Here is a 24,138-nt window from a genome sequence, read left to right on the forward strand (position 1 = left end):
GTATGTGTTCATACTCATCTATTCACCATTTGTTTAACTCAAAACACTTCAAAAATCACAAAAACACCATGTTTGCATGAACAACTGCAGTTTCTATTGCCATTTATTACCAATAAACAGCATCCACTTTTTTCAATCATGACAGCAAAAATAGACAACTTTGATGATGGCCTGTCATGTCTCTGGCGGACCAGGAAGTAGTAATAGTACATTTGGCCTTTTTTAAACTCGGCCTGTAACACACAAAACTATCAAGCGTAATATGTATGCCTCAACTGACCCAATGATATACAGCAAACATCAAATCCAGTCTGTACCCATGTCAAATCACATGATGTGAAGCTTTTGTACTCTGAATAAATCTTTTTTTTTCTCTTACTTCCAACTTTCCAATTTGCCCTGGTCATAATGGGGTTTCATGCCCAGTTCTTTCCCTTCATTCCAAACAAAAATTGACAAAGGGAATAAATTGAAAATCAGAACTTCAATTGAATTAAATGGAAGAGAAAAATCTCCTGGATTTAGTCAAATTTCAACTTAAATTTTGAAAATCAGAACAAATACACAGCTAAATTATCAGGTAGATTTACTATAAGCACTGCACCATTCAGAATTTGGAATAAAAGCAGTTTGTTTTTTCTTCATTAAAGTACTTAAGGGTTAGTCTGTAGTCTTAAAAGTTTACTTATACTCATAATGACCTACAGTAGTACCCACAACACCCAATGAGCACTCTTCTTATTTGACTTATTTAAGTGCTGCTATTCAGTCAAGATCCATCCTTTGTAACATAAGAATTAAATTACAGAGAAAAAGTTTTAACCAATACAACAGCTAACCACAATCCAAGGTATTACTTCTACAACAATACTACAAACAACAAAAGAAAAGGTTAAACAACAAATAACATGAACTGTAAATAAATTATATTGACAAAGTACAGTTATATGAAATATAAATGAAAGATCCTTCAGTGCTGTTTGAATTGTGTATCACTAACTGTAGGACTGAACTGCAAGCTATTTTCAAAAACTTGTGAATTTTCCAAAACAGACAAGTGATTTGGAATAAAATTTGAACTCTTAACCTTAACGCAGTGGTGATTTTAATTCTAAGACCATTTTTCACAAGGACAGTTGTGGTGATATGGCATGGGTACAGACAACCAGAGCTGACATAAGCTGAATACATCAAAAACTTATCATGGCATAATCTAATACTTGACAACCTATAATACCATAGCAATAGTATCTTACTATTTTTCATTTCCTTGATGTTACTAGCACCCTCCCTCTTTCCATTATTTTAAACAAAAATAATGACTAATCAAGAAGACGAGGAGATCCAATGGAATAAAAAATAAAAAAAAAAAAAATTAAAAAAATTATCAGAAACAAATACCAAAGTCTGGTACTGTTTAGAAAACAAAATTTTATCATTGAGACCATCCTGTTTTCTTCAGATCAGATTCCAATGTTCCAATTTCGGAGCAGACGACATTTCATTTACTGACAGGTGTGAATTCTGGGGTGCTGACAGGAGTGTAGTCAGCAGCGTGGGGGTTCAGGCTGGACTTGTTGGCAAGATGGCGCTCACCGCCTGTGAAGTCACCGCCGCCCCCTGCAAAATAATTTGCTTCAGATCTCGCTGGAATCGAGCCGTTGGAGTATGTGGAGGGGATGAGAGCCATGACTTCTGCAATGCGGGACTTAAGCTCTTTGATGTCACGCTCCTTTTGGTTGATGTACTCTGAAAAATAGCAGACATTTTCGTGAATAATATTGTATGAATTAACTTCTTACCATTTTAAATACTCAGGCATTAAATATCTTAAAAGCACCCAACTCATTTATAATGCATAAAAGAACAGTTAAATATTTATTATAGAAAGTGAGTAGCAACTTGAAGAAAAAAGCCCTTAAAAAGTTCTTTACACCAAAGAGGCAAACTATGCCGACTCTGCTTTCACATACCTCTCTGAATTTCCACCTCACGTTTAGTTTCTCCAAGGGCAGAGAAAAGGTCCATTTTCAACTTTGTCTCTGCACTCAAGCTGCCTTCCAGATGAGAGTTCTTGTCCTGCATGGCTGCGAGTGCAGACATCAAGACTTCTGTCTCATTCTGAACATCTTTGTATTGGCGGAGGGACTGAAAAGAAAATACATAACATAACAAGGCAGCAAAGCTGTCAAATGTACAGACAAAAAACAGGAAATAACTATGCACAAAATAGGCTACTGTCAATTCTGATGCAAAAGTACATTATGTTAAACTGCAAATTCAACATCAAATTTTAATTATCCTCAACAGGTAATACCAATGTAATTAAAATATGTGACAAGTTTACACTTTGAAAATGTATAACTTCCAGAAAAAGAAGTCACTTAGACTGCTTTTCCAACTCAGACTGCATTTTAGTCCTGTATTTCTTTTTTGAAAGTTTGGCAATCATAAGTAACATGGTTTTCCCATAATGGTCATCATGGCAGCAGCACCCAAAATTGTGTTTTCTTCTATTCTGATGCAATATTACATAATGGTTAACAGCATAATGACCGTCAATTTTTAATAATAAAATATACGTATCATGGATTTTCAGAAAATGTGACTAGCATGGGTCTTCAAGCCCGTGGAACTTCAAAGTCACACCTTGAAAATGCCAATATGTGAAAAATGAAATTTTCACAAAATAACTGTTTAACTGGCAGTAAGAATTACTAAACAGACTGTATTTCCTACTGAAGCTGTATTTTAGTCCCATGTTTCTTTCCTGTAAGTTTGAGAACAGTAAATGACATGGTTTTTCTTAAATGGTCATCATGGGAGCTGTGCCCAAAATAGTTTTTTTTTTTAAATTTTGATGCAATATTACATAATGTTTAACAGCATAATGACCATCAACTTTAATAATAAAATATTAGTATTATGGATATTCAGAAAATGTGACTAGCAAAGGTCTTCAGGCTCATGGAACTTCAAAGTCACAACTTGAAAATGCCAAAATGTAAACGAGACAGCACTGTTCTGAAATGTATTTTTTTTCCATTTTTAACAATTTTTAACATAAAACAAAATTAACAGTTTTCTGCCGTTTTTATATTATCAACTAAGAATATTGATGAGATGGGAAAAATATCAACAGAGCAGTGTTAAATGTCCAATCTCTTCCATTCTGAGATTCTGAACATAGTGAATGATTGAATCTGACAAACTGCAATGATATGAGTTTATTTCCATTTTTGAAACTTTATTACACAATACATGATAACAAGTTTACTATCATTTTTACATAATCAACTAATAATGTTGTAAAATTGCAGGAAATGCCAAACAAACACTTTTACGTATCTTATTAGTTCAATAATGAAACTGTTTACATGCCTAAGAATTAAATCTGAGGAAATGTGAAAAAACTGCATTTCTTTAAAATAATGGCCCGATTATGCTGATTTTTGAACTCAACCTGCGCTTTAGCAGGAATGAGTTTAATGACAATTGGCCTATCTGTTTTTCTTATATTGTGTTTACAGTGTTGCATATATGCTGAAAAGTGAAAATAAAAGCATAACTACTAAAATAGTGGCCCGATCATGCCGGTTTTCGAACTTGACCTGCGTTATAGTAAGATCGATTACTCCTGTGAGTTTCATGACAAAAAGCTTATCGGTTTTCCTTGAAATGTGTTAACAGTGTTGCATATATGCTGAAAAGTGAAAAAACAGCATAACTTCTACATTAATGGCCCGATCATGCCGATTTTCGAACTTGACCTGCATTTTATGAATATTCATCAGCTCTGTAAATATACAGCCAAAAAGTAAAACTGCCTTCCACTTATCATGTTTACAATGAAAGTGCATGGCGCCGGCGACAGTGACAGTGATGGCAACGACAGACGCAGGTGATGGCAATATGTACAGACACATCTGTACATATTAACTGTACTGTTTGAGAACAGTAAGTGACATGGTTTTTCTTAAATGGTCATCATGGGAGCAGTGCCCAAAATAGGTTTTTTTCAAATTTTGATGCAATATTACATAATGTTTAACAGCATAATGATCATCAATTTTTAATAATAAAATATTAGTATCATGGACAAATAGTAAACATGACTAACAAATGTTTTTAGGCCGATGGAACTTCAAAGTCACGCCTTAAAAATGCCAAAATGTAAACAAGACTGCACTGTTCTGAAATGGGTTTATTTCCATTTTTAACACTTTTTTAACATAAAACAAAATTAATAGGTTACTGCCATTTTTATAAGATCAACTAAGAAAATTGATGAGATGTGAAGAATATCAATAGAACAGTGTTAAATGTCCAATTTCTTCCATTCTGAGATTCTGAACATAGTGAATGATTGAATCTGACAAACTGCAATGATATGAGTTTATTTCCATTTTTGACACTTTATTACACAATACACGATAACAAGTTTACCATCATTTTTACATAATCAACTAACAATGTTGTAAAGATTCAGGAAATGTCAAACAAACACTTTTACGTATCTTATTACTTAAATAATAAGGCTATTAACATGCCTAAGAATTAAATCTGAGGAAATCTGAGGAAATGTGAAAAAACAGCATAACTTCTAAAATAATGCCCCAATTATGCTGATTTTCGAACTCAACCTGCGTTTTAGTAAGACTGACCGTTCCTGTGAGTTTAATGACAATTGGGCTTTCTGTTTTTCTTATATTGTGTTTACAGTGTTGCATATATGCTGAACAATGAAAAAAACGCATAACTACTAAAATAGTGGCCCGATCATGCTGGTTTTTCGAACTTGCCCTGCGTTTTAGTAAGATTGATTACTCCTGTGAGTTTCATGACAACAGGCCAAACGGTTTTCCTTAAAATGTGTTTACAAGGTTGCATATATGCTGAAAAGTGAAAAAACAGCATAACTTCTACAATAATGGCCCGATCATGCTGATTTTCGAACTTGACCTGCGTTTTATGAATATTCATCAGCTCTGTAAATATAAAGCCAAAAAGTAAAACTGCCTTCCACTTATGGTGTTTACAAGGAAAGTGCACGGCGACGGCATCGGCATCGGCATCGGCATCGCCATCGGCGACGACGGCGACGACAGACGCAGGTGATGGCAATATGTACAGACACATCTGTGTCTGTACATAAAAATGTGTGTATTATAGATCTAAAATGAAATCAATGGGCAAACACTGGTCTTAGTCTCAGAATACACCAGCTGATAGTTAGCTACTCTAAACCTTTTAGTGATTCATTTTTTCCAAAGCAGTTATTATTTTTTTAATTACTAAGACTTAAAAGTGCGGGGAAAAATTACCCGGTTCTCTTGCTCCAAATGCCTGTATTGGTCTTCTCTCAATTTTAACTCCCTGTGTATTTGATTCACATCATTTTCTAGATCTCTTCGACGTGCCTTGCAATTTTCTGTGCACTCAACCCTAAAACAGACAATATTGTCACAACGATGTATTTACAACTGGATGACATATGTGCTAGAGATTTCACACACCTCTAATTTTAATTAAATTCAAACCAAAGAACAATGATTTTTTTTTTGGCAAAAACTTGGGTGTGTCAGCAGACAAATTAAGTCAACTGACTGACAAATGGTAGCTTAAATTTCTTACACAGGTTTTCTTGTCTTATCCACATGATTTAACATCAAATATATAACGTTAAAGGGTAAAATGTTTTCACTGAGTAGAAAAAATCCTGAGTAATCCATTTGAAATGCCACTGATAAGTGTTGTTCTCCATCTGTCCAAACATTTTAAGCACAAAATACACTTGAAGAGATCTGTCCTTTTTTACATAAACAAATGTAATGTTGGATCCTTGATGTGTAATTTTATCAATGGCTGCACAGGTGTTTCCATAAAACTACATCTTTCAGGCCAGAACCAACACTCCAAATAAATAGGTAATCACCTTGTTGAAGTTGCAATTGCCACAGCCCGTGCTGCTGCCGCCTCCTCAGCCTTTTTTGCCTTCCTCTCTGTAGCTAGCTGTGTCTCTATGACCGCCTTTTGTTTGCGTTCTTCCTGGAGTTTCTTTTCCAACAACTGAAGATTCTGTTTGTCTTGTTGTCGACTGGTGACCAGATTGTGTAGCCTTAACGAAAGAAAAGATACTGATTTCACTTAAAATGGCTAACATAACACAAAACATCCCACGAGCTGCATGATACTCTTTTTGGTTCAATTAGTTTTTACACATTTCAAAACCAAGCAAGAAAATGGAGACACGACTGAGCATGTGAAAGACCCTTTTGTGCGATCTGTTTCATAACCAGACCACTAATGAATTCATTACATTTTCTCATTAGAATACAGGAAAATCCAGTGAACATTCAGACATCATATTTTCATAATTGGTAGGCATTTCTTACGTAAAATGGGTTCTCGACAACATCATTTCTCTCATTTTACCACTGTTCTTCTTGCTTAAGTCTCCATACCTAACCACTTACTTTGCCTGAAGCTGTTCGTTATCCTGTCGTAGCTGATTCATCTCACTTTTTGTGTGTTTATCTGCGATGAGTAATGTGTTAATCTGTGATCGCAATTCCTGCTCTGTGTTTCGACTGCTCTGCAGATCAGCCTTCAACTTTTTAACATCGCTTTCCAACCTGAGAAATATATCATTATTCTTTGGACTATTAAAAACGAAGTGCTGTTTGGTTCAGGAAAATAACATCAATGATGAAGTCCAAATTAAAATCCGTTAAGTTTGGACAGGGATTATAATGGCCTTTTGTGGAAAAAAAAATCACATTAGTGTCTGCTCAAATAATTTCTAGTTGCTCCACTACTTGAATAAAGGTATGAATGCAAAGTATGAATTAAGACATCACTGCAAAGCTTCAGACGACATTAAAAAAGTCTCTTTTATGATTCAAATTTGAAAAATGAAATACAAACCTATTCAAGGATGCATCCTTGTCTAGGGGAACACTGTTATTTGTTGTGGAACTATCTTTAGACGTGTTTGTACTTTTTCCTTTTTTCGAACTGCTGGAAACAACATTATCTTTGGAGGAATTTAATTTGCTACTCGTTTTTGTGACGCCATTTGCTTTATATCCTTTTGCGTGCTGGTCATTTATGTAATTTTCCACACTTTCATCGTAGTCATTGACATTTGGCCTTTTTGATGGACTCTGTTCAATGTATTCAAAATCTTCTATATGTTGCTGCTTGCTATCTGTGGTGTCTGTTTTGCTGCTACTAGAATTGCTGCTGTTGTTGGATGTAACCTGTGTTTTCTTTCCATGTGTCACACCATTGGAGATTACTTCCTCTTTACTAGGTAATGCTGAAATAGAAGAAGCAATAAAATTTTTAAAATCAAATTCCTCTAGGAAACCAATTCTTCTAGGAAATCCTGTCAATGTAAAGCATTTCATTTTCTTTTCAGTCAAATGACTGGTATAGTTTACACATCATAGTGACATGATTAACTGCATTTACTCAAAACATTTCGCGACAGATTCTCATCAAACTGAGTCAATATAAATATATACAGTTCTAAAAGTGATTTTTCAACAGATTTATGCAACTCTCAACAAAATTGTGCAAGGGTAACCTCAGTGGTAAACTTGCACTTGGGCTCACCTTTTACTTTTTCAGCAGCAGGTATGACATTTTGCTGCTCAGGGGGTAAAGCATTTCGCAGTAGCTGCATATAAAAATCATTATCCGCCTGGACGTCTTTCTGTTTACGCTGAAATTGCCAAGAAATACCTACTTAACATCAGGTTTTTCAAGAGCTATTGGCAAAATTCTTAGCAACACAGAATTTACCAGAATTCTACGCCGTTCTTAGAAAATGTAAACAACACTTAATATAGAATGGATGCATACATGAATTACTATTTCAAAAAGACTGTTGGTTTCCTACACTCTTGACACCACAAAGATATCTCAGCTTTAGAAGCCATTACTGTTACCCAGAAAAACCAAAACCTATGCCTTGCAAATTACAGGCTATGCATCATGGATAACTGTTTATCTCATGTTTTTCTATCTGTACATGTTATGTCACATACAATGTTATGCAATTTCTAACATTTACAGAACATATGATACGGTAATTGCTTCAAATTTTCAAACACCACTTTTTTCAATACCTCAACTGATCAAGATTTATCATTTTTAATTTCTTGCAAAATGTACTTTCTGACATACAGCCAAGTTTTCAGGATTATCAAACCAACAATTTTAAGTATTGCTAACAAACACCGTTTTGGAGTAAACTATTAATTAATTTCATTCTATTTTAATGAATAATTACCGTAAGTAATGCATAGGTAACTGTATGAAGTAAAGGTTAAGGCTAAAGTAAGGCATGGAATTCAGTAGTGGGTTTAATGAGATTTTCTACGCAGCACGAGATTAGCGTTGCTATTCTACAGACACTTATACAGAATCATACTCACCAATCTTAGTTTATAAGATATATAACTTTTGAAGCCAAAACCAAGTGTCACTACAGGATATCCAATACTGAAATAGAAATATAACACATTATGAAACAATGCAACAGTCACATTCACTACATATGCCAAATACCATGCTTGTCAATACATTTTTTCTTGTTATTTTTCCATAAAAATCCCTACTTCTTTGGGGTAACTTATTAATTTAACATTACTAATATTACTTAAAGAGGCAAAAACACCTGTACTGATCAAAGCTAAAAGCTGTGACAAAATCTATAAAGTGTGGCTTAAATGACACGTTATCTTGTAAAGCCACTGCATGTATTAATCACTAAGCTTGCAATATGAACACTTCATAAAAATATCACCTGTGGTGTGCATGCAACTTCCATGAGATTGAAATCAAAAGGCTACTGTTAATTCATCCGGTACATTTCACAATCAATTTCAGACAATGTGTCAGCCCTGCACTTGACAGACACTAAATCTATTCATTTATATAAATATTAATTAATAAGGCTACTGTGGATACTGTTATTGATATAAATCTGGACACAGTGCAATCCAAATTGGAATGCTATCACTACTGGGAGCAATAGTGACACAATATGGATAGTGTAACCAAACTGGAGAAATCTACCTACCAATGAGCTGCAAATGGCCGACAGAGGTCTAAGTTGAATGGTAGACTTTTAAGTTCCCTTAATCTTATTGAGGCCTCAATGTAGACAAAGAGAAGCCATAGTGAGACAGTGGGAAGACAGATCCCCCTCTCTGAAATTAAAAGAAACAGTAAATAAAGTAAACAATACTCCCACTACATTCATTTCACTAAGATGATTAATTTTTTAAAAGAAATATTTAACCTCAAGTCATATGATTAATCCAAGAAACGTCCACGACATGCTATGGACTGCCAAGGCATCATTAAGCTTATTTCCAACAAATTGGTTCATATTAAATCTGTTCATGCTGTCATGACATACACAACAACATGCACATTATCATTTACCACATCACACCTTAAATTTGCCTTGATATAATAAAACACCAGAGCTCCTTGGATAGCAACCTTGTTAATTAAGAAGAGGAAAGTCCCTGGACAGATTACTACAGCTGTATAACTCCAGATCTATTATGTCGCCACATCCAAACACAATGAGGAAAGCCCCTGGACAGATTACTAATACTTTATAATGCCAGACTTATTATATTATCACATCCATATCCAAACACATGGCAGAATGAAAGAACCTAAAAAGTGCGATCATAACATTTTAGGCTTCATAAAAATTTGCCAATTCAGTCTGTTCTGCAACTTGCGTACCAATAACAAATGCATGGAGAAAGTCCACCAAAACCCACACTATGTGGATAATACACTTGTCACCTGATGTAACTTGTGACCACATGCAATTTAAAGCACTGTTGATAACGCTTCAAGATTTCATCTATATGAGGAGATTTTTTACTGATTTAACCAAATTTTAAGAAAGTCCAGGGTGGACTAGATATTAAGACACCTGACAGGCAGGTGACCAAGGCAGCAACAAAGTAATCCAACGAGAGCGGATTTAATCAGGCTTCTCTACTCTAATTATAATCAGGTATTATTGTGAAGTCATGAGGTGTTAATTAGTGCTGTTTAATTAAAATGTGGATTATGTATGAATTTGATAAACAATTTTAGATTACGTCTTGATATTAAGGGAAAAGTGTCCAAATTTCCTGGAAAATCACATTTGGCAGTATGAAGACCTATCACTCATTGCATGACTTTAGTGAATAATAAAGAAAACTGATAACTGATCTGATTTTCACTTTCAATTTGGTATTGTAGTAGTCTTCACACCACATACATGTACAGCTTATTGTATGCCATACCTACCAGTAAATATGCAATGTTAAACCCCAGTAGTGCTGATATAACTACTGATTTATTGGCACAGCATCAATAAACTGTGGCAATGCATATTGTACATAATGTTTGAATGCTGTGAATTAAATGACACCTCAACTTGCTGTTCAGTTATAAAGAATATCTGCAAAATGATCTTCAAACAGTGTATTTTTAGGTACATCTTCAATAATTTTCAGAACTCTGCCTAGATGATGTTAAAATAAAATGAATGAATGTTTTCTGTGGGGAAACTGAGATACTCTCAAGTTGCACTCCAACCTGTAATCTAATTTTGTAATTAGTGCAAGTGCTATGCAATCAACTGGCCTGATCACATATCATTCTTTTTGACATAATCAGTAAGAGTGACATGCATTAAATCAACATCAATTTTTTTTATTCTGAAAAAAAAAAAAAAAAAAAAACTGGAGCCAACCTGACACAGAATAGGACAACTGCATTAATTCAAATTGAAGATCTTCACACTAAAAGGACTTCACACTCAGACTATCCAAAATTGACTAAACTATCAAGACAGCAAGTCCTCTAGCAACATAAACCCCATAAAGCCCTTAAGCAATTGAACGTAGTTCTGTGAGGATAAAAAACAAGACCACTTCCAAATTTTCCTGCTGTCTCAGTTATGGGTGCATTTCCTTGGTTGTAAAATCATTTGCATCCCAATAATCACTTTATCAGTGACCTTAGAGTACCATAAAGTATTTTCATGATTGCAAGGCATTGAGTTGGAAATGAAGTATGCCATTTATCACCAAGTCTGTTACATTTAAATATATATTTATCTATACTTCAAGAAATTATCAAAGGTAAACATAAAGGGCTCTCATTCAAATGCTTCCAAATTGGCTACAGATATGCTTGACACAAGGTTTCCTTGCACTTCTTGCATTTGAACTTCAAATTGTAAGGTATAATTGTCGTGATCAAATCCATGTGCTTTTTCTCAAGATAGTTAGACAGGCTGTGGTAAAACCTTCAACAAATATTTTCGTGCTAGAACAGCAGTTCTTCAGACTTGGTATTTAATATCCGACTTCTGAATGTCATATTCAAACATTCAATGTGTGTGTGCATGATTGGGGGGGGGGGGGGAATGAGGGGTATGTTCCATTCCTCAGTATTTTAAAGTTTTAGCACAAAACCAGGTGAGGTTTTATTTTCTCTTGCCCTTGAAGCTGAATAGCCACCAAAACTTCTTCTATGTTCCAAATTTCATTTATTTCACTTACCTGTATGCCAAACATACTGAACCCATACATATGTACTGGCGGCAAAGAACAGCCACTGTACTGGGATAAACAGGTAACAGACAACATCCGAGGTAATGGCAATGCAGACGAAGAAAATGGAAAATGCCTGGAAAGAAAAAAAGTTGTCAAAGGTCATATATACTATTCAATAAACATTTAAGATTGAATGTATATAATTATGTCCTTTTCTATCAATCAATGCTGATTTGAAAGTTATCTTAACTTCAGGATGCAACATATATAACTGACATAATTACTAGTAATCTAAAATGGATTTCAAGACATAAATTGCAAACTCCAAATTAGAATAAAATCAAAAGATAAAAAAAAAAACATAAGATAGTATATTTCAAAACCAAAGGCTTAATAATAACTACTACAACTAGAGGATCAGAGAGGCGATACCGCCTCTGGATATTGTACCACCAGCTGGAGTAAGCGCCACCACCACCACCACTACCACCTGTGCTGTGATTGACAAAACTAAATGCAATAAACCAGTTCTTAAAATATGCCAAAAGAAGCGAAAAACTGCATAACCTTTGTAAAAATGGTTTGATAGACCAGTTTTGGAGACGTAACGGAAAACTCAGTTCACGGTGAAAAGTAGGTCAAAGGTCCATTTCACAGTCACAGTTAGATTGCCAGTATATGACTTCCTATTCAAGTTCAATAGTAACTATGGGCATATCTCTGCCAATTTTAGAGTATTTCACATTTTATTTTCACAACTGAATATTGCACCATTGTACTTTTTGATATAGTGCCTAAACCATATCGAAATTTAAAAAAAGTCTATCACCTTCAGTATTGCGCTTATCAAGTTCTACAAAATGCAAAAAACCATAGGTCTACAGCACTTTTGGTTTAAGAATTAGGGAGAGTTTTCAGTTTTGCCATTAGATTTTCTAATGGCTGTCTCCCCCGTGAAAATGCACTGATTGACCCCAAACTCTTGAAAATGAAAGAAGTCCCTAATTGTAACCCACCACTGTAATATGAGAGCTTAGGTCTGTGTAGTTTCTGAAAACTGGCAGAAACAAATATTTTTTTTGCAAAAAATTCCCATTTTTTTGAAAATTTTGGCCCATTTGACCTTGAAATAAAGGTCAAAGGTCAAATGCAAGGGCACATTTGGAATCTTCACATATGACTTTTGGTCAGACTTCTATAGAAATTTTTCCCATAATTCCTTCAGTTTGGGAGATATTTGGCATTGAATTTTCAAAAATTTTGACAAGGGTGCATTTCAACGAGTGCCACGCCCAGGCCATGACACCAATTGAGACAAAAAAAACAGGGGGTTCAAGTTGAGATTATATGTGACCTAAAGCCAAGAGATGGGGACACGGGTCCTTGCAGTCTAGGAGGAGAAGCGGTAACGGTGACTTGTATCCGGCGCCAGAACGCGGAGCCGCAGGAGCCGTACGAGACGGGTCGGGACTAAAACCATGAGTATCGCCAGCGTACACGCTGGTGGTACTAATTATCAGATTTACATCTCACGACAAACCATTTGTTCAGGGCAATTCAGGTTAATACGTGTACTTCAGTCAATTTAGTCTTTTATTAACCAAATAACATGATCCAAAATGCAATACTACCCAAAAATCATGAATCATCATTATTAAAACAAAGACAAACTATGATAAGGAAAGATAAATGCAAGTCACTAAAAATAAACTATGGTAGCAGTTTGGGTCATTATCATATTATTTATCCATATTTGTGACAATATCATATCTTTATCAGTGCAACAAAATCTACCCTGGACACATCCCAAAACTTATATCAGCTGCTGCACTTGCTTTCATGATTCACTTTTACTGTTTTGAAGCAAAGTGATATCATAAATGATGAAATAATTCTTCCTACAATACCGAAATCAGATTTAACAGCAAATCATCTTTCGCATTATCAACGCAGAGCCACTGGTGCAGAGTATCTTTTTCCTTAATCCACAGAACCCGATTGTGAATGTTATACTGGGAAGACTAAGGCGACAAACTAAGCAAAACATTGGTATTACCCAGGCAGGTGGGCCTACTTTAGAAAATTGAAAACACCAGGTACGGCTTTCAAGGAGGGAAAGGTTGGGGGGGGGGGGGGGAAAGAAACGAGCCATTTAACAACTTAATCACCATCATTATTAGCTTGAATCCCCAATGTCAGGGTTTTCAATCTCATTCCAATAGCCACAGGCCTGCACTTTTCCACACAGCTTGGTAAATTTAACTACTTTGCATGTAAATCAAGACTGTACTAAATTTTACAATTTTTATCATAGGTCAAACAGTACTTATTCTAAAATACTCACCACCAATAGAAATACTGAATCTCCACCTTACCGTGAAGAATTCAATGCAAACAAAACTACACATTCTTCTACCTTATGCCCTAGACCAATTTCCAAAGACTTTCTATTAGCGAATAATAACTGGTCAGTATGTTAAACAATCAAATATGAAATCCTGATGTGGTTTTAATCTGTTCAATATGTCTTAACAAAAAACATGGACCTGACTGGGTCAGAATATCATTCCCTGAGATTACCAAATCATATAAAAGAATGTGGTAGGGCCAGATAAAAAACTAAAACCCCTCCACCTATTCAATATTTCCTTGAAAAAAATCTGATGCTGATGTAATAAAAATTATTCTCTTTCGTAAATTATGTAACACTCAACATCATTTGAGGTAAACAACATTTTCACGACCTTAACCTAGGCAACTTTCAAGGTTATTCTGGAGGCGGCCCTAGCTTTCATATACACACACATCTTCAATATGATATGAGCACATGAACACACCTAGCCCATCCAGCAGGATTCTTAAGAACCACTCAGTGATACAGTGCAATAAGAAGACAAGTGTGTAATTGAAACTTTGCTGCAAGATATTTCCTGAAGAAATGGTTTCAATCACTTTTTACTACAATGTCATTTATTTGGTTCGCCAAAGCTTTGTTTGGGCTGGATTGGACTGTATATATTGAAAGACCATAGTATTTGCTTCTTTTTTAGAGGATACAATTTCATCAACTGTGTTTTACCTGTAAAGGTCACTGGGTCACCAGGAAATACAAACATCCCAGTAGATCAACCATACTAATGTTTGTGTAATAAAAAACATCAACAAAGCAAACACATTCTACTGAATAAAACATAGACCATATTGCTAATAGGCCAATCTTTTTCAAGGGATTATCAGAACCAACAGAGTTCTATAACTGAAAGAGTATGGTCATAAATTATCAACAAAGATACAAAATGCAAATTATCTTTTTTTTTCTTTCAGCTATTCACCACAAAACATGTAAAGTAGCATTTTGCTTGCTCGTTTTTTTCTCTCCCTCTTAAAAACAGCAAGCAAACACATTCTAAATCACAATACCGACCAGACCAATTTGTACTGCACCTGTGTAACAGACTGACAAAAATGGTAAACATTCACATGAGCAATTATGTCCAAGAGACTGGTGTTGCTAACATGCAACACACAACTATATGAAATGTTACCTGTCACAAACACCCAAGTCAAGTAGTATGTGCACTTTGATTAACGAGGGACAACTGCTAACAGATCAACAGACTGTAAAAGAGAAGTTTTGTGCAATTTATCCTTCTTTATCTGGACTTCAAAGCATAATTTTGCAAACGTTCCATTATTGGTTATCACTGTATTAAATATTTAAGGAATCCTATGAGGGACTTTCTTGCCAATCAAATTTTCCCCTAGAAAAATTTTTTTTCTTGCTCACAATCATTGCTTGACCCGTCCTTGCACTTGGAATGAATGTTTTAAATCCCATTCCCATACTAGTACCTAGGTTGATCTAACAGGATCGATCCATCTCTGAGGGGGTTACTTGCTGAATTTCTTTTAGCTTAAGCGGCTTAGATGTCTGGCATGCCTACTGAAGCTGTAAGGTGGTAATTAACTATTGTTTAGCAGCTTCAGTAGGCTTGCCAGACATCTAAGCTGCTTAAGCTGAAAGCAATTTAGCGAGAAGCCCCTGGGAGATGAATTGATCCTGTTAGATCAATATAGGTATGGGAATGGGGTCTTATACATTCTTTATAATTAAATAATTTAGTTAGAAAGGACTGGCCAGTCATTAAAAACATCCTTTCTGACATTAACAATAAACTAACTGCACAACAACAGGATTGGCTTAGTTTTCACTTCATAACACAAAAGAAATTAGTATTGTCTTGGATAATGCCATGGTTTGGACCTTGCAAGGACTTTAAAATCTAAACTAATGATTTTATAAATGCTTTTTTTCCAAGGTCTGAATTGGAAATGATGAAAAGCTTTGCTGTAAAAAATTACAACTTTGAGACATTTTTAAACACCTTAAAACAGGTTTCAAAGAAAATTTCTGATTTCATAAATTAAACGCAAAATTTACACATATTCTTCATAAAATATGATAAATTCAAATGCTTTGTAATAAATTCACTGTAGGGGTAGTGTTCAAGCCTTCACAGTCTGCTCTGTGACTGGGTTTCCATACTTAGATCGATCCATTTGGATCGACTTAACTCCCTAGGGGTTCACGCTAAATTGCTATTAGCTCCCAATGGAGCCGAGATTTAACTAGAGGATCAGAGAGGCGATACCGCCTCCGAATATTGTACCAACAGCTGGAGCAAGCGCATTCGTATAGACCCCCCACATACACAAAATAAGGGACACAGCCACCAGTCTTTTGCTTGACAAGCTGTAAAAATGCAATCAACAAGAATTTTCAAAATATGCAAAAAAATATATCAAAAGTTCATCAAAAGGTAGGTGAAAGGTCAATTTCACAGTAAGATTGCCAGTATATGACTTCCTATTCAGGTCAAAGGTCAATTTCAAGGTCACATTTAGATTGCCAGTGTATGGCTTCCTATTCAACTTCAATAGTAACTATGGACCTATCTCTGCCAGTTTTTGAGATAAAAGGGAAGCAAAATTTGCAAAGTTCAGTTCATGGTGAAAAGTAGGTCAAAGGTCAATTTCAAGGTCACATTTAGATTGCCAGTGTATGACTTCCTATTCAACTTCAATAGTAACTTTGGACCTATCTCTGCCAGTTTGGGAGATAAAAGGGAAGCAAAATTTGCAAAGTTCAGTTCATGGTGAAAAGTAGGTCAAAGGTCAATTTCAAGGTCACATTTAGATTGCCAGTATATGACTTCCTATTCAACTTCAATAGTAACTATGGACCTATCTCTGCCAGTTTGGGAGATAAAAGGGAAGCAAAATTTGCAAAATTCAGTTCATGGTGAAAAGTAGGTCAAAGGTCAATTTCAAGGTCACATTTAGATTGCCAGTATATGACTTCCCATTCAAGTTCAATAGTAACTATGGACCTATCTCTGCCAGTTTTGGATATGAAAGGGAAGCAAAATTTGCAAAGTTCAGTTCATGGTGAAAAGTAGGTCAAAGGTCAATTTCAAGGTCACATTAAGATTGCCAGTATATGACTTCCTATTCAACTTCAATAGTAACTTTGGACCTATCTCTGTCAGTTTGGGAGATAAAAGGGAAGCAAAATATGCAAAGTTCAGTTCATGGTGAAAAGTAGGTCAAAGGTCAATTTCAAGGTCACATTTAGATTGCCAGTATATGACTTCCTATTCAACTTCAATAGTAACTATGGACCTATCTCTGCCAGTTTTGGATATGAAAGGGAAGCAAAATTTGCAAAATTCAGTTCATGGTGAAAAGAAGGTCAAAGGTCAATTTCAAGGTCACATTAAGATTGCCAGTGTATGACTTCCTATTCAAGTTCAATAGTAACTATGGACCTATCTCTGCCAGTTTTGGAGATAAAAGGGAAGCAAAATTTGGAAAGTTCAGTTCATGGTGAAAAGTAGGTCAAAGGTCAATGTCAAGGTCACATTTAGATTGCCAGTGTATGACTTCCTATTCAACTTCAATAGTAACTATGGACCTATCTCTGTCAGTTTTGGAGATTAAAGGGAAGCAAAATTTGCAAAGGTCAGTTCATGGTAAAAAGTAGGTCAAAGGTCAATTTCAAAGTCACATTTAGATTGCCAGTATATGACTTCCCATTCAAGTTCAATAGTAACTATGGACCTATCTCTGCCAGTTTGGGAGATAAAAGGGAAGCAAAATTTGCAAAGTTCAGTTCATGGTGAAAAGTAGGTCAAAGGTCAATTTCAAGGTCACATTTAGATTGCCAGTATATGACTTCCCATTCAAGTTCAATAGTAACTATGGACCTATCTCTGCCAGTTTTGGAGATAAAAGGGAAACAAAATTTGCAAAGGTTAGTTCATGGTGAAAAGTAGGTCAAAGGTCAATTTCAAGGTCACATTTAGATTGCCAGTATATGACTTCAATAGTAACTATGGACCTATCTATGCCAGTTTTGGAGAAAAAAGGGAAGCAAAATATGCAAAGTTTAGTTCATGGTGAAAAGTAGTCAGGCCGCCATGTCCAAATTTTATCCAGAATTGTGCAAAAGATGATAAAAGCATGAAATTTTCCACGATGAATGACCATTGGGTGTTTGTCAACCTCCTGATCCAAAATAGACGAACACCCAATGGTTATTCATCGTGGAAAGTTTCATGCTTTTATCATCTATTGCACAATTCTGGATAAAATTTGTACTTAGCCATCTGACTATACCGTACTGCACATTTTGCTTTCACCATCAATATGTACTTTTTGATAGCGTAACTCGAAAACCGTTTGGAATACAAAAGAACGGAGACCACCTCAGTGGTGGGCTTTACATGCTCTACAAAATGCAAAAAAGAATGGGTCTCTAGCATTAACGGTTCCCGAATTAGAGACAGTTTTCCGGAACGATCCGGACGGGACCGAAACCATGTGTACTGCCAGCGCTAACGCTGGTGGTACAATGACCATACCCCCGCAAGGATGATGCATGGGGGGGGGGGGGGGGGGGGGGGGGGGGGGGGGGCCCGAGAGGCAGAGAGACTATTAAAAGATTGCGCATTTTTTCTTTCATGTACGTATGCCATATTTAGTTCCAGGATTTGTAAAGCCATGGCTCAACTCATTGTGAATGCGATCAAAGTGTGACAGAGGCTTAAGCCAGTTAGTTTAACAGCAATTTAGTGAGACTCCCCAGGGAGACAGATCGATCCAAATATCTGTGAGAATGGTCCCTATGTCTAGACCTGGTAGCTCCAAAGTCAGCAATAATAAGGCTGTTCACGATCAACTTGTCACAGCAGATACAATTAACCAAACCAATGACAAATTGGCAATTTCTATTCTGCACAGTTAATAAGTTAGTCATACTAAAAATAATGTAATTTATCAGCTGCATAATACAGAGACAAATGGAATAAGAGCAAAAGCCAAATGGTCTGAACAAGGAATGTATAATGTTGGAAGAAGCATGAGAACTGTACAGACCAACTGAATGGTGCTACTTTATGTTTACTGCTGCTCATCTGCAATATTGTCTAGTCCATTTTGTGAAATTACTTTTAAGACACTTGCTCTTTAAGCCACAAGGAACATTTTGCTTAACGCTAACATTTCTGACTCTACTAAAATTCCATGGCTTTTCTGAAGAGCAGCTTCCTGAAGTGTCATGTTTTTGTTTATACAGCAACATTCTCCGTCACTCATCTTTAACACCCTTTGCCTACAGATGGTTTATGTAGTAGTCAGTGTAACTTTTGCACTTTTGAATGAGAGATAGAAAGAAGTAAAGTGATAAATCATTCCACATTTGTGAAAAATACCCATCCACATTCAGCTTGCCAAGCTGTAGGTCCTACATGTTTTATTTGATGTCTTTAAGGATAACTCCATGCTTTGAATTATGACATGGCTGTCAAAGAGATTCAATGCTTTCAATTTTCCATAATAAAATAACTTGCTATTTATATCCACTGATGTTGGGAATTGCATCTTCCTTCTGTCACATTTGCATAATACCTAACATATACCCTACCTGAGATAGCACAGTGTCCAATTGTGTACAAAACCATCACCATAAGTACTTTATGGGCAGGTAACCTTCTGCATATAAATCACATACATTACCATACAAAATCAATTTACTAATATGCATGAGACAATGCCTATGTTACAAGAGGTAGGAAAGGTTATCGCTCAACCTGCAGGTTATTACATAAATACCATGCCTGTACCTGAACATCCTGAAAAGCAAAATCTATATATGCTTCTAGCCTTGGGTAGGTGGCTTGAAGCCATATTAAGTGGATCTTTACTGTTGAGATCTACTGTTCATCCAATTCAGTAAATGCATAGGTGCACATTTTTCTCCTACTTAATTTGAGCCAATCAATTAAGGTGGTTAGTCAAAAGCTTGACATTTATATTAACAGCAGTTTTTTCATTGCTTTAACTGCACAGTATCCCCACTTTTAAACCTAAAGATATCCAGCCAAATAGACAATTTTAAGCGTGACTACCCAATTTTTCAGAAAATCTGTGCCTTTGGCAAAGTAGGTTTATTCAGCTTGGCACTGTTCTGCACTTCATGTTCTGGCAACCTAGGCAGTATAAGAATAAATAATAACAATCTCTTTTTTTACTGCAAATAATTAACGGCCACCTGATACTGCCGGTAAGTAGTTTGTGGCTTCTACTAATACTTACCAGTCCTTGGTACTTAAAAGAATCATGTACACTCCTAAGTAACAACCAGAAAGGCCAGAGGTACTCAAATCGGAATTCCAAAATGAAGTCCGCCATCAGGACCAGACCCCAGACCATCAGAAACTTCAAGTACAGGAAAGCACTGTAATGAAAAAAAAAATAAATAAATAACTGGAGGTCAATGTATACTTCGATACAGGTTAAATCTTATAATTAAGTTTTGCAACCATGAACATTCAGTTTGTAATAAAAACTCCTCCACAATCAGGTTTTTCAAGTAACAGTAAATGACGTACAGAGCGATTTTCCAATGAATGACGAAAAAATTAGGAAAAATTTATGAAAAAAAATAATCTGCATGCCTTTGTCCAAAGAAAGATTTAAGATAAGAAAAAAAATCTAATTAAGAAATGACATTTTTTCTAAAATATTAGGTAGTAAATGATCAAAACACCATTCACCCGTGTCGGATAAACAAAAAATTCACCCGATCTTAAAAGAAGTCTACATAACAGTACTGTTTTATTTCCCCTCTCTGGCCTGACCTCTAAGCTTACAATTACTATCATCATAAAAAGATAAAAACAAACCATAAAATTAATTGGTAATGATAAATATTCTATGTACCTGACATACGAAAGTATTTTTGAACTGTCAAAATGGGTGTAAAAGTGTGGCACTGATCCAGTATATTTATGATTAACCTGACATTTGCATGAAATTTTTAAATTCACAGAACATAGCAAAAAAAAAAAAACAAAAAAAAAAAAACAAAAAAAACTTCAAAAGCAGTGTTATCAAAATGTTTTTGTCTAAAAAGATTGCATGGTAATAGAAATACAGTTCTAAAGTAGACAATTCAAACTTTAGGTGTCTGAAAAGGGCCTCTATCTCTATGCCAGAAAGTAAGATCCCATTGTGCATAAACTGCCACCTGAAAATCTGCCCACTAAGGTGTAAAATCTATAATTAACAAGTATCAGAACCAATTCAATCACATCCAGAGTCACACTGATATTACCAATAATTGCACTTTTTTTTTACCAGCAAGCACTCTTAAATGATGTTGCCTGACATCTGCAATATAACATCCCTGATAATATGTCAAAGCCATCCATATGCACTTCAACAACCTACATACAAGCAACCAACCTCTCATTACTGTTATTATCAATCAGGAAACTATGTACAGTAACAAATGTTGTTTCATCTAGAGCTGTGACTTGAACAATGACACAATTATTACTGACCCACTTTTATTCCTTAAAAATACCTTATAAAATATACTTTCAAAGAACAGTTGAATGTGTTGTATCAAAATTATTTTTCGTTTGGAGTTTAAAATCAAACATATCAAACTGTTTAATTTTATAGCTCTAACCTATAAGTTTCATACAATCAGTGGCTAATAAGGATTTGCTCATCAACATGACTTTAGTTCTAAATATTAAGGACTTTCCTCATTATTGCCACAAAGACAAAGCATTCACTCTGAGATATTCTTTACTGAATAAGACACAGCTTCATCAAGGTAACCTTATGTGGCTCTTTTTTCATGAATATATGATATAAGTTTAATTACAATTATACATCTGCTTGCTATGCAGACTGAGATGACACTGAGATATCAACTCTCATATTGGCACTTAAGGATGGCTGGTTAAATTAATTGTTTCATATATGCTAATATCAACGCTGCTTGCTTCCTTTGTTCCAGACAGCTTTAAACGGATTAGTGTGTGCTGTCAATATATTGCCAACATAAAGGAGAAAGGCACTTATAAGATATAATAACATAGTGACACATCGTGCATCTCACATGAAATGACTCGATATAAATCAAAACCATTGAACTAAAAAATATGACTGCAAGGGAAGCAAACCTATAGTGCCATAGTAACAGAATAAAATGCACCCTATTCACAAAGCCATATTACAGATAATGGTGATTTTCAGCTAATGGCACAAGAAATATTTGCATGAAAAGTAAGCTGAGCATGGATTGCCTTAGTAGAAATTATGCCCGATTGCTTTGGTATATCCTTTAAGAATGCATCCTCCATAAAATCATACAAAAAGCAATCTTCTAGCAGTATATTTTTGAAAAATTCCAAATAGTGAAATAAAGATAGTCAAGTTCTGAAGTTCATACAAGGTAACATTCATTCCAATTAGATTTTAAATTGGCCTATTCAAGATTGTAATTTCAATATACAGAAGATACTGATACATCAAGTGAATATCGAAATGAAATAGTGAAAATACATTATATATGCTATGAAGTAAATCTTTAATAATAAGTGCAGTGATTCAATCCAGATATTTAAAAAAGACCAAATCATGACTTCATAAACATGTTAGGTAAAAGCAGAATTCAATAAACAAGCTTTTGATAGGACTGAGTCTAGAAATAAACTGGTGAAATCAACAGATTGAACTTAGTGCAACACTAGTATTTGAACTAGCTGTATATTTGATGCTTATTGCAATCATTCAGATCACAGACAGCTTTAGTTATTTTCAACTTAGACCAAATAATGGGAGCCATCATGAGGGTTCATCAAATATCAATTTGATGCAGAAATGCTTGTTCATGACAAAGGTGTAAATAGGGAAAAATCAATTTTGTTATTAATTTACACTATAATTTTGATATGCACGGGAACAAAAAGCTTCTTTGTTTTCAAATGAGTCTCTCCGGCTGTCAATGTAGACATGTTCAGTGCGAAGAGAAATGTGTTATAAATAATAATTTAAGTGATTTTAAATGAAAGCTCACCTTACTGCGAAACATACAAATAAAGTTGACAGATTGAAGACATCTTTTACATGGTATGTTGTCTAGCTGATACATTGTAACTTAAGTTCAGAATACTGATCCTCCATGAAAATATCATCTCTTAAGATCAGATTCTCTTCTTAAAAACTTAACAATACTACCAACCATTCCATAAACTTGTAAAAAAAATTATTAACATTTATTTTTGTGAAGTTTATTCTAATATCTTATAGGAATATCTTTTAAGGAATTTCACCATCTTCATATCCATTACTATATTTTCTTTTCACAAATAACTTCTCATTACTTAAAATTTTTTTCAATCAACTGCAACAGTAATGGCAACGTTTTCTAAAAAGCCTCTTAGCAAGACGTAACCATGGTGAATTGGGATATGAATGATTATGGTGCTCTTATTTAAAACAGCTAGCATTGAAGGAAAAAATGTTTCACCAGAAAATGTTATTCCGATCTGTTTCAATTTTCACATAGGAAATAAAGATTATATTATTGCACAAAATTACAGGTTATATGTTAACATCCGTTCAGGTGGAGTTATGTCTTATGAGATTTTTTCCACGAAAGCCGGCTACGTTTTGCCTTGACCTATCTAAATAAGCCATTAATATCAGCGATGTTACACACTTGATGTCCTTATCAAAAGTATCTTAAGTCGGAATAATAACAAAAAGACGTAATGTTCGTCAAAAACGTGTTTTCGGGCGCTGTTTGGACTGTATTCAGGTTAGTTGCACCACACGACTAGACTTCCTGCCATATTGAAAATGAAAACAAGACAAATGGATTATTACCTGCCGTAAATCCCTTCTGTAATCTTAGGTCTTTTTAGCGGGCGACGAAGCTTGCCGCACTCGGCATTTCGTCTCTTCATATTCTTCAAAAGCTAACGATGAGTATACACCTGTCAACTGAATTAAATTGCTTCGAATCGTCCAGATATTTGGCTACAAATATACTAGTCTTCCGCAGCTAATCGACATGCGCAACCATTCTCGTTTATTTCCGTGACACCAACGGAAATACTCGAAAGAAATTTGCTATAATACGGATCATGAAATGCTTTTTGATATTGCTCAATTTAAACCCGTAATA

At 35.1% G+C, this 24,138-nt stretch overlaps 1 protein-coding gene across 1 annotated transcript; it reads right to left on the minus strand.

The window, feature by feature from the left end:
* Positions 1-71: 71 nt before the first annotated feature.
* LOC106159011 (macoilin) lies at positions 72-24,067 on the minus strand. The gene is made up of 12 exons (XM_013535166.2): positions 23,838-24,067; positions 20,247-20,388; positions 11,598-11,724; positions 9,092-9,221; positions 8,445-8,511; positions 7,621-7,729; positions 6,928-7,321; positions 6,477-6,635; positions 5,936-6,118; positions 5,325-5,445; positions 1,974-2,148; positions 72-1,749 (listed from the first exon to the last, which is right to left on the minus strand). The coding sequence occupies exons 1-12, from the start codon at positions 23,915-23,917 to the stop codon at positions 1,502-1,504; spliced, it is 1,935 nt and encodes a 644-aa protein (XP_013390620.1). The 5' UTR covers positions 23,918-24,067; the 3' UTR covers positions 72-1,501.
* Positions 24,068-24,138: the final 71 nt, after the last annotated feature.

Source organism: Lingula anatina, chromosome 1 (genome assembly GCF_051362555.1).
Source record: "Lingula anatina isolate TDL-2025a chromosome 1, LinAna3.0, whole genome shotgun sequence".
Classification (NCBI taxonomy): domain Eukaryota; kingdom Metazoa; phylum Brachiopoda; class Lingulata; order Lingulida; family Lingulidae; genus Lingula; species Lingula anatina.

What these genes read in the sequence shown, in the direction of transcription:
- LOC106159011 (XM_013535166.2), bottom strand. Translation starts at nt 23,917, where the DNA reads ATGAAGAGACGAAATGCCGAGTGCGGCAAGCTTCGTCGCCCGCTAAAA. An exon ending in AAGGATGCATCCTTGAATAG is followed by an intron (nt 6,636 to 6,927) that starts GTTTGTATTTCA and finishes TATATTTCTCAG; the next exon opens with GTTGGAAAGCGATGTTAAAA. An exon ending in AACGAACAGCTTCAGGCAAA is followed by an intron (nt 6,119 to 6,476) that starts GTAAGTGGTTAG and finishes TCTTTCGTTAAG; the next exon opens with GCTACACAATCTGGTCACCA.